Here is a 12,276-nt window from a genome sequence, read left to right as displayed (position 1 = left end):
AAGTCAATCCTGGTACTGGAAGCATCATTTGGTAACAAGAGATGACCATTTGTGACTATCACCCCATTATTTTGGCAATTTCATTAAGATTGCCTAAAATTTGTATGTATTTTAGGAAGCTCTGATATATTACGTTCCATCTTACCCCACAAACAGCCCTTAATTTTAGCTGTCTCTCCTGTATTCCCTCTCATCCTCTTCCTCCCTGTCCATGCCACTTCATCCTCCCGTTCCAGTCTACTGTCACCCCATCTATAGCCATCTAATCCATCTCCCTTTCCTAGGAAAATCTCTCCGTTCCTTCTCTCCTGGGTCCCTTGCTATATATCTACCTTCTGTGCTTCTATGGATTATTGTTTGGTTATCATTGACTTAACAGCTATTATCAACTTATAAGTGAATACATACCCTATTTCTTTCTGGGTCTGGGTTACCTAACTCAGGGTAATATTTTCAAGTTCCATTTATTTCCCTGCAAATTTTCATTATTTTAACAACTGAGTAATGCTCCATTATGTAAATGTACCACATCTTCATTGTCCATTCATCTCTTGAGGAACATCTAGGTTATTTCCAGTTTGGGGCTGTTGTGAATAGAGCAACAATAAACATGGTTGAGCAAGTGTCTCTGTGGTAGGATGGAACAGCCTTTGGGAATAAGCCCAAGAGTGACAAGGCTTGATCTTCAGGGACATTGGTTCCCATCTTCCCAAGAAGTCACCTCACTGATTTCTATAGTGGCTGTACAAGTTTGCACTCCCATCAAGAATGGAGGAGGTGTTCTGCTTGCTCTGTATCCAACATAAGCTATCACTTGTGTTTTTTATCTTAGCCATTCTGACACAAATAAGATGCAATCTCAAAGTAGTTTCATTTACATTTCCCTGGTGGCTAAAAATGTGGAACATTTCTTTAATTGTTTCTCAACTATTTGAGTTTTCTCTATTGAGAATTCTATTTAGATCCATTCTATTTAGAATCCATTTTTAATTGGATTATTTGTTTTTTTGAAATCTACTTTCCTGGTTTCTTTACATATTTTAGATATTAGTCCTCTATGAGATATATAGGTGAGAAAATATTTTCCCATTCTATGGGCTGTGGCTATCTGGTTGACATATAGAAGCTTTTCAGTTTCATGAGGTCCCATTTATGAATTGTTGATCTTCGTGCCCCCACTATCGGTATTCAGAACGTTGTCTCCTGTGCCAATGCATTCAGGGCTATTCCCCACTTCCTCTTTTATCAAGTACAGTGTGTCTGGTTTTATACTGAGGTCTTTGATCCACTTAGATTTGAGTTATTTGCAAGAAAATAGGTAGGTATCTATTTACAATCTCCTACATGAAGTTGTCTGATTAGACCAGCACCATTTGTTGAAGAGCTTTTCTTTTTTTCCACTGTGTTATTTCCAGCTTCTTTATCAAAAAACCAGGAGTCTGTATATGTGTGGACTTATGTCTAGGTCTTCAATTTGATTCCATTGATTAGTCTGTCTGTTTTTATGCTACTACCACATGGTTTATATTGCTATAGTTCCATATTACAATGTAAAATCAGGAATGGTGATACCTCCAGCAGTTCTTTTATTATTCAAGATATTGTTCTAGCTAAATTATTATTATATTATAAACTATTATAATAATTAGATGATCATGTTGGCCATTGATGTTGAGAAATACCAATGAGCATTATATATTGATTCTATTACTTTTGTTGTTGTTGTTGTTGTTGTGCATATATATGTCCCCTCTTTTACTTCCCTGCTTTACTGGCCTACTTGATTCTCTAGAAGACTTGGGTATTGGCTTCCCAGGGAATGCCTGCTGGACATGGGGACTAGGATAAAACAATGAGTGTGTGACCCATGGAGATAGGAGCACGGAGAGAGGGGCTGCAGCACATGGTCTGCTCCAGAACTACGGATGACACTGGGAGGTTGGATTTGGGGAAGAGGGGAAGTATGGGGTTAGATTATTTTTAATCTATTCTAGTAAGGGTTTTTTAAAAAATACTGTAACTCCCCTTCTAGACAACCACTCACCATAGGTAGTGTAAAGGAGGTTAATAGAGCAAAGGGGTTTCTGCCTGTTTAGAAATTTCTTTGGGGTGATTTTAATCTTTGTTGTCAGGATATCAGCAATTCAGTTCCCACGAATCAGCAGCAGTAGCTTCATCTGCTTGCAAACACCATTTACAAATTAGCAACATCAGTTTGACCCAGAAGAAACCATGAGGCTCTGCCAATCAGCCCAAGTCTGTGGGAGTGGCAAGAAGCTGCAGGAACATCACCAGAAGTTTTTCTTTCTCTACGAAGTCACAATAAGCGAAGAAGTCAAGGCAAACCAAGGCCAGAGGAGCATCAGCAAAGACAAGTGTCAGCAAAGCCCAATAAAGACCAGCAAAGAATAGTAAGGCAAACCAAGGCCAGAGTCCTTTGTTCTCCCACAGGCCCTTTTTGTTTTCCAAACACTTCTACCTCTATCCACAAACTCATTAAGTGTATGGCCAACTCTGCAATTTTTCCTACCAGAGGAGAATTGTCAGCTTTCCAGATAAACTTTTTTAAAATAGTACACATGAAAACTAAGAAGCCAAACCAGAAAACCCCCTCTGGGATCAAGGCAGGAGACCACATGGCTTTGTAGATAAATACACACGCACACACACACACACACACACACAGAGAGACTATTTCTAAACTATTCCAAATCCCCCTTTGCCCTACTAACCTTTCCTTTCCACTAACTCTGCTGGGTGGTGGGCTAGAATGGAGGTTAAAGCATTTAAAAGTCCTTATTAAAGTAAGTTTTTAAAAACCCAGGCCTACAGGCAGGAGAAGAGCTGTAGTTACTCAACCTGCTGCTCTAGCCAGAGTCCAACTTTTTTTCCATGTTAGGTCATTCCAGCAAATTCACATGAGGAGGGTTTGTATGAACCAATTAATCTTTAAAACATCAAGACCAGCCTTAAATCATGCAATTATTATTAGCTAAATACAGATGAAATATATGTGTGTCTTATCAAGAATCATAGGTGCCTATAGCTGGTTAAGATGGTTCTCCAGGGAAAGGCATCTGCTGCGAAGCCTGGGCATCTGGGTTGGATCCCTAGTATCCGCACCTTGTAGAGAGAACTGACTCCCACAGCTATCCTCTGCCCTCCACATATGTCCCAACACACCTACACATAAGCAAACAAGCAAACAAAATGAACAAAAAACAAAAAAGTAATTTAAGATTTTTTAAAAACCAATCACAGGCGTCACCATGAGTGGGAGTTAGGTGAAGATCTTGTTATATCTCAGGTTCCCAGGCTGTGGATAAATGTGAGGCTCGGCTAAGGGGTGCAGGGCCCCTACACTGGAGGTTTGGACTATGATAAACTATGCAGGGCCCCTACACTGGAGTGTTTGGGCTATGATAAACTATGTGTGGCCTAGGGAGGTCATTATCTCCCATGAGAAAGAACCTGTGGGATTCCTTCCACAGTTCACTAGTTTCCTCTCTGTACACCAACACTCAGCAAAACCTAGAAAAATAGACTTCTGTGTTATCGAGTATATGTTTCTGATAGTTCTTAAATTCTTTCTTGCTTCTACAGGTGAGCAGGTTCGGGGAAATCCCCTTTACCAAAATCATTTCATTCTTCACAGTAGATTTTTATTCGGTCCCTGATATGCCCATACCAGACCATGTTCTAGGTCCTATTTGCCAAGTTAAGTTACTGTGAAGAGGACCATGGATGAGTATCTTTCTGGGCTTCTCTGTGAAACTTCCATCTTTTGCCTTGTAAGATTATTTAGGGCTGACTCTCAACAGGTGATTGAAGAAGAAAATCTCCAGAAAAACAGTCAAGAAGTTGGCACCTACATGCTGCTGAAGTTTGCTAAACTCCGGGATGAGTTTGACATTGTTGGGGATGTCCGAGGCAAAGGCCTTATGGTGGGGATAGAGATGGTTCAAGACAAGGTAATGATCTGCTGTCGGTTGGGCGGCTGCCTGGGGCCAGTAGCAGGTAATGCTTCAGCTAACAGGGTCTAGCACTTACCACTTATTCAAACTATGAATAACTGTTAGTTACTATACATAATACATTGCTTATGTCCATAGAAAAGGTAGAAAGCCCTGAGGGGAAGCAAGCTGAGTATACTGAAGAGAGCTCTCCTGAGTAGGACTGAGGTTTATTTATCTACATCAAGGAAGCCAAACCTAGTGATGATGTTCGCTATCTGTGAAGAGTAACAGGGGAGATGACGGGCAGCAAAGGCACTTAAGGCTTACTAAAGAAGATTGGCAAGGTTCCCAAGACCTAGGAATCATTTTAAAAATACACATCCTAAGCCTTTTCCAAATATTCAGTTGTCCTACTGTGGTAGGCCCATATTTTTGTGGTATGAAAGGCCCTCAGGGAAGGCAGGCTTGCACTACACTCACACTTGAAATGAATAAACTAGAGAGAAATGTTTGGGCTCATAGACCCAAGAAAGGATGCAAGCTCCAGCCCAACATCACCAAAGTCTAAATAACATGCCAGAGCCCTGAATAAAAAGGACCAACCTCAGGTCCTAGGAAACTGACATGGCCTCTTGGCTTCCAAGCCCTTACTTTTCCTGACCTTGAAGGAATCTTAAGGAAAGAGAAAATGCAACAAACATGGAAGATGTTTGGCTTCACACCATCTCCACGGCCATGTTGTAATCCTGGAAATGTTTAGCTGCAGGTGCCCTTGTGCAACTTCTGAGCCACTTGCTGGACTTTGGAATGTACTCTTTAGTTAGGCAGAGCACTGCAGAGTTGAAGAGGATTGCAACACAAACAAAACAGATCTCAAACTAGCTATTAAAAGATCAGCCCCACCCCCACCCCACCTCCACCCCCCACCCCTGCCCAGAGTAGCCATTAGCAGATCAAAGATTCACTTAACACCTGCACGAAATTCATGGAATTTCATTTTGCCTTTGGGGATTTTTAGATGAGGTAGCATAAAATCAAATAAGCAAGTACTTCCAATGCTCATCCACACCCTCACCCCCAAAAGCCCTCTAGTTCAGCAATTAAAAGTTTTGTTTCATTAGGGAGACATTGATTGCTTGAGTTTTGTTGTGGTGGTTTTCTTTTTAATGTATTCACAGATAAGCCTCCAGCCTCTTCCTAAAACAGAAGTCAATCAAATCCATGAGGACTGCAAAGACATGGGCCTCCTAGTGGGTAGAGGTGGTAATTTTTCTCAGGTAAGAGAATGGCCGCCTTCATGCAATCATGAGGTAATCTCCCTGAGAGGGCACCTGGTTGTGCTTCCTCTGCATCATGATAAATAAGGCTTGTATGTAGTAAAAAGAAAGGGACAAAAGATAGCTTGTAACCACTAGAGGGGGATGTGGTAAAGTGATTCCATTATCCATGGTTTTTGTAGGCAAAAGAGAGGAATAGAAAGGCCACACAAACTAACCAGACAATTCACAGCCTGGGTGATAATAGAATCATGACACATGTAGCATATACATATTATATATTGCATTGTGTATTAATTAATTCAAACCCCTGAGAAAAACAATAATAATCATTCTTCACTCAGCCCTGAAATCTGACTCTGCAAGCCTGGTGTTTTACTGGTCATTAGAGAACACAGCAATCTAAGACCCACAGCTGCCCTGTATGATTCCAGAAAGAGAGATCAAGGACGATCCTTAAACAAGTCCCTGATACAAACCTCAAGATCAGCTCCTCAGTGTCCTTTACTCTCCCCTGGAATAATTCAAGACAGAGCTCACACTACCCCTTTCTGGAAGTTACTCCCACTCTACCAGGAGCCTGGTCTGACCCTGTGTTACAAGAATAAGATGCTGCTGCTGCTACTGCACAATACAACCTGCTTCTAAATCTCATATCATTAAGTCATTCACCGGGGTGGGCTCCACAGTAGAGATTCAGGGGTGGGAGTGACTCCAAATATTCTTTTTCTTTTCCTCTTAATTTTCCCTACTTCAAAACCTTTTGTTTTATGAAGCATGGTCGTTGCACATATATAGGGAGTGCCCCGTGATGTTTCAATGTGTGTAAGATAGCATGTTCAAGGGATGATGCGTCTCTGTCTCCTCCCACACCAAAAACATTCCAAATGCTTTCTTCTGGACTTTTAAAATACGTGGTGCATTGCTGCTGTGTTTAGTCACTCCAGTGTTGAATAGAACACCAGGCTCCTTTCTTATAAGATGCGAGTTGATATTTAAACACTCCTTGTTCTTCTCATGGCCCTGCTCCCTTCCCGGCTGACACAGTGAACACTAAAGATCTACTTCCTGCTGTATGCTTGTCAGAGCCAATCAAAAAAGATCCCTAAAGAAACACTAGGAAAGGTTGTCTGCTCATATCAAATAGTGTGGCTTAATTATTAAAATCATCAGTTATAAAGATCTGAAATAATTGTCCATTTTGTTTAGCTTTTCCTTCAAATTCATATTAAGCAGGCAGCTACAGTATGCCAGGAACCAATGTTACAATGATAACTTGTTTGGGTCCCATTCTTCATTGAGCTTATGGGAGAAAGAAACAAAACACAAAACTATAAGACAACATATTAGTCTCTTCTACATATATAAAATGCAATGCTGTGGAAGGAAAGAGAACAGATATCCCGGCCAGTCATTCTGGCTAGTACAGCCTTAATTAACGATCCAAACAGCCCAAGCTTGAGGAAAGGCTCAGTAGAGTACACGGAGCTGTCACACATTAGTGTGGCTACAGCATCAGCTTGAGGTGATGGGTAAGGACAGGTAGACGTCCTATCACCTCGTCCGTTGTTCTTCTTGATATGTTATACATCTTCAGCACGCCAAAGTACTATTATCACCCTAACTTTATAGATTAAATAAAAAGAAGTAGCTAGACATTAAGTAAATTGCCCAGGCCATATAACTAGTGAGGACATTGCTGAGTCTGTTCCTTGAAATAAGACTGGCGTTAGGGAGTCTGGCAAGGACTGGATGCTGTCTGTGCTTCAGCAGTGGCTGTAGGGATAGACGTTCCATTCTGGTGATATTTGGGAAGTGAACTGCATAAGATGTGGGTCTAAACAACGAGCAGGAGTCAAGGATGAACCCCTCATGTCTGGCTTGCCTTAATTTGGGCATGAATGCATTCATCTTTGAACATGCTCTATTTAAGGCATTTGGGAGCATCAGGTTTGGTATTTTGAGTACATGGTTAATTTTAGGAAGACTCAGGTAAAGAATATAGTTTGGAGTTGTCAGCATGCAAATTATCAAAGGAGAAAAACTGGGGAAGTCTACTGTCCCAGTGAAATGTTCAGTGAGGGGAAGACAGAAGCTTAAGGAGGAACTCTCTCCAGTAGACATTAGGGAAGTAAGGATGGTGGAGACACGAAGGTGTCAATGGTGAGCCAAGCGTTCAGGGGAGTATGGGATTATGGAAGTAGAAGACAAGACGGATTGAGAAAGGGGATGCCCAAATGTGAAGTATAACAGAGATAATCAGGAAGAATGTAGCCTGGGAAATTCCCAGTGGATCTCATGCCTTGCAGATGATTTTAATATAGTGGTAGCAACAAGTTAATATAACAGATAGCATGCTGTAGATGGTCAGGATGTGACTAGAGAATGGTGGAGTGAAGACCCAAAGCTAGTAAGCATCAGCAAGTCTTAAAACCAAGACTGAGGAAAAGCAGGGAGAAAGCATATGTATTACACCTGCAAGACGCCGAGAGTCAACTCAGGTTTTGCTTGGTGTATCTGAATGGAGATTACATAAGATCCAAGCATCTTACTGATACTGGTTGATCGGAAGTTGAAAGAAAGACAAAGAACGTCCCCATGTTCTTTCTTTCCTGGAATGAAAGTGATGAGTCAGGGAGGGTCAAGAACAGAGGTGAACCATTTAGAACTGAAGAGTAAAGTCATCATTCTCTGAGCCTTTGGGAAAAATAAAAGAATGTATGTGGGAACAAACTGGTTTAAAGAAAGACTGTGTCCAGGAGGTTTCTTTCTTCAAGGAAATAGGAACAATAATTGCTTGTGAAATAGAATGGGAAGTATAGAAGTTGGTTTAAAAAAACTAAGAAGAAAACTCAAGGTTTAGAAGGAAGCTAAGGATGATGGTAGAAGAGAATCTTCTCAGGAACCTGCAGAAGTTGAAGGCTGTGAATATGTGGTAGAGCCACTCGGGTCTCCTGTGCTGGTTTCATATATTCCTCAGCCCCCTGCACAAAGGAACAAGGCAGTTTATTTACTTTAATCAGCACAGAGACTTGGCCACACAGTGAGGTCACATGAGACTGGAAAGGTGTGTGGCATGCCGGCTAAGAGAGGGTAGTTCAATTAGCTATGCTCACCAAACTTTGAGGCAACAGAACGGAGATATGGGAATAGAGTGATGGATCAGAAGACAACAAAGGAATGAGAGATGTAAAATCCTTATAAAAACAGTGGACACAATGGGAAACAGCAATTGGTTTTCTCAGGTACTGACCCTGAGACAACCAGGCAAAAACAGATGCAGAGGCTCACAACTAAACAGTAGATGGAGGTCCAGGAGTCTCACGGAAGAGTTAGGAGAAAGATGAGGGATCCAAAGAGTTTAAGGACTCCACAGGAAGACCAACAGAGTCAACCAACCTGGACCCTTCAGTCCCAGAGACTGAAGCACCAACCAAGGAACAAGCATGGGCTAGATGTAGGACCTCTGATGAGTAGCTTGGTCTTCATGTGAGACCCCCAAAAACAACTGGTGCAGAGGCTGTCCCTGAGCCTATTGCCTACCTGCCTGCCACACCCCTAAATGAATAGCCTTGTCTGGCTTCAGTGGGAAAGGGTGTGGTTAGTACTGCAGCAACTTGATATGTGGAGTGGGGGTGGTGTAGGAGAGGTGGTGGATGATGGGGGTGGGGATGGGGGTTGGTGTGCAGAGAGGGGCTTCCCCTTCTAAGGGGAATGGGGGAAGACTTATGTGAGGGGGTACTGGGAAGAGAGGAAGGGCTGATATTAGGCTGTAAAGTGAATAAATAAGTAAATTTAAAAAAAAAAGAAAAGAAAAAATTCAGAGCAAGATCATATGAAGGTTTGTGTAGAGAAAGTGAAAGATCCCAGGATGGAGAAGGCAGAGCCCAACCTAGTGAGAAAAATGTGCAATATGGTGAAAATAAGGTTTGGGATTCAGGGTTCAGCTCATTTCCTGGAAGTCACATTTGATTCTCTGATGATTCAAGGTCTGTTTTCCTCTGCCCACCCCCCCCACCCAGACTTTCCGCATTGTGCCCCCGATGTGTGTCACTAAGCTGGAAGTGGACTTCGCATTTGAAGTATTTCGCTCTGCCTTGACTCAACACGTGGAGAGAAGAGCTAAGTAAGAAGAGCCTTGAGCCTCGAGAGCATCTTAACTACGTACAGAGATGAATTTGAGGAATGTTGGAAAACCACAAGCATTAGATAGAAAACTGCAGCCCTCTGTAGTAATTGTAAAAGACATGATGGACTATCTATTTGTCAGTGGAGCCCCTATTCTCCTGAGAATTCCATCCTTCAGGGGAAGTATCTATCACTGGCTCACAGAATAAGTCTTAGCTTGTGTAGATTAGTCTGAGCTAATGTGATTTCCCATTGCATCGACTGGTTTGTAAATGAATACACAGTGTACATGTCGCCGATGAGTCTTGAAGGAGACCCTTTCCATGCCACTACCTCTGAGGAGACATTTCTTCAGGCTTCAGCTCAGATGCCTCTTGTCACATTGGAAACTCGACATCTCATGATGTGGCACCATCATCTGGCACCAGGCATCTGGAAGCCCTGAGAATAAAGCCTGGTCACTGTGCTACGTCTGGAAAGTGGTTGGAAGCTCAGTGGTTGGTAACGTCAATGAATCCCTGACCGTGAATCCTGGAACCACCCTATCTCATGGTTTCCTGATTTGTGAAATAATAAATTCCTGGTTCTGCTTAATATTAATATTTAATATTAATTTTAATATTAATTAACTTTTAATATTTTCCATTTTTGCTGCCCAAGGCATCTTGGGAAACAATGCAGGAAATACCTTAGGGACACAGCTGTACCCCAAACCTTTGACTCCCTAAAAATATCTATTTTTTCCTTGTGTGGTCAGCATCATCTCATCTTCATCTAAACCCTTCTTTTTACTATGGCAGATGCATACATAATTTTCAGAATTCTAGTCATTAGCATGTACAATTGTAAATATTCTTTGATGTAGGTGTTACCTGAGCTGTGTCTTAGAACTGGCAATATTCTTTAATTTGACATACTCACTGAAATTTTTTTAACAGTAACATTTATATAATTACCATTAATTACAAAATATACTACATACAGAGAATCCATGAAAACAGAACAAACAAGGCTAGGGGATGGTCTGGAAAATATTTGTCTCATAAATACAGTGACTTATGCTGAATTGCCCACATATGGTAGTGGACCACTGGATAGGCTGAGACAGGGGAGTTCCTGGGACTCACTTTCTGGACAGCCTAGCCCAATTACCAAATCCCAGAACAGTGATAGGGCCTGTCCCAAAAAACAAGGTGGCTAGCCCTGTGGAATGATACTTCACATTGACCCTTGGCCTCTTCACTCACTTGTATACACCCACCATAATTAAAATTAATAATTTTAAAATCCAATTTCTAGAATATAGAGTTTACAAATGTGTTCAACTTAAGAATTCTTTTTAAAAAAACATTAGAGTATATAAAGCCTATTAAAAATAATACTGCCGAGACCTTCTCCAGAACAAAAGCCAAAAAGCAACCTAAGAGCTAACTTAATCATGTAATTGGATATGTATATTTAAAACTATGTCCTAGCTTGAAGTTGTGTCCCGATTGTCTTATCCTTCTGTGGTGTCTCTTTTAACACATCCTACAGCTTGCCACCAGATTTGTTTCCATCCGGCATTGACTTAAACATAGTGCAAAGCCTCCCACCTTCTCCCCAATGTCCCTCAGAGAAATCAAATTCCCTCAGTGTGGGACGCCATGCTAGGATTCTAGAAGAGCAACTGCCAGAAATGTTCAGTTTGGCGCTATGGAAAGACTATTGAATTAAGAGAGCAAAGCAGTTGCATTCTCTACTTGGTTCTCCTGCTTAATTTGCTATAAATTACCTTGAACAAATATTTTAGCCTTTCTTATTCCCATTCCTTGGTAGCTAAATGTATTTACTCTCCACTGTTAACCTCTTGGACTTGTCTTAGGAGGGAATTCAATGATACTCATGAACCCTACAAAAGAGACCATCCTTCTTTCAAACAATGTCTTCCTTCTTTCCTTTATAACTAGCATTTCCCCAGGAAGAGTTTCTATGTTCCCTTTGTTTTCTTACCTCCCAGTCCTGCCCAGCCCACCCCAGCCCAGACACCAGGCTCTCAGTCCTGCCTCTCATCATACAAGCTGGGTGGTGGTGGCTCACACCTTTAATGCCAGCACTCAGGAGGCAGAGACTGGCATATCTCTGTGAATTAGAGGCCAGCTAGCCTGCTTTACAAGGAGAGTTCCAGGACAGCCAGTGCCACATGGAGAATCCCTCCCTGTCTGGGGGATGGAGGTGAGGGATCACACAGATGATTTCCTTATGGCTAGTTCTGTCTCCTTTGCTGTTTGTTTATCCTAAGGAACTTCTCCTTCTTGCATATTGTTCTTGGCTTCTGAAATGTGGTCTTCTGCCTCAAATGACTTTCTCGGTCTCTTTCCTAGAGCGACCTCAACTCGATAATTAAGTCCTGAGTTGTCTGTTATGTCGTGTTGTCTTCTCTGCCTGTAAGCAACACATCCATCTCTGAAACCTTGACCTGCTCTAGCTATGCCAATGACTTTTAAATCCCCAGGTTTTCTCTGAGCTCCAACTCCAAGATTACAGTTTTCTGGATACATTTGCTTGGAAGCCATGAGATTATTATAAATTGTAAGTCACTCTCTTCTGTTCAAGCCCTTTCCTATCCTTTCTCCATATAAAAAGCAAAGGCCCTCCTTCAACTCATAGTTTGTATCTCATGTCTCTCTTCTGTTATTTATTGATTATAAGCTTTTTATCTCAGGTTTATAATTTGGATGTTTGATTTCTCCAAGTTATCCTTTCGATCTTTGTTTGATTAAATCTCATCATACTTTCTCCATTGTAACTTTTTCAACTTAACCTATTTATATCAAAATTGTCCTCATTTGGGTGATCATATTTGCTAAACAACTTAATCTACCTCTTATCTGGGAGAGCTGGTTATGGTGGGCTAGTGGTCTTTGCTCTTCCTC

General features: G+C 41.5%; 1 protein-coding gene across 1 annotated transcript in view; it reads left to right on the top strand.

Moving 5' to 3' along the window:
* Agxt2 (alanine--glyoxylate aminotransferase 2) overlaps positions 1-9,920 on the top strand; it is a 45,234-nt gene extending 35,314 nt beyond the window's left edge. The window contains exons 12-14 of the mRNA XM_052159694.1: positions 3,822-3,971; positions 5,135-5,233; positions 9,256-9,920. Coding sequence (XP_052015654.1) covers positions 3,822-3,971; positions 5,135-5,233; positions 9,256-9,363 — 357 coding nt within the window. The 3' untranslated portion in view covers positions 9,364-9,920. The remainder of the gene's footprint in view (positions 1-3,821; positions 3,972-5,134; positions 5,234-9,255) is intronic.
* The last annotated feature ends 2,356 nt before the right edge of the window (positions 9,921-12,276 follow it).

The sequence above is a fragment of the Apodemus sylvaticus genome, chromosome 16 (genome assembly GCF_947179515.1).
Source record: "Apodemus sylvaticus chromosome 16, mApoSyl1.1, whole genome shotgun sequence".
In the NCBI taxonomy this organism is placed as follows: Eukaryota; Metazoa; Chordata; class Mammalia; order Rodentia; family Muridae; genus Apodemus; species Apodemus sylvaticus.
The sequence above is the reverse complement of the archived record's forward strand: the minus strand, read 5'-3'. Positions and strand labels throughout refer to the sequence as shown.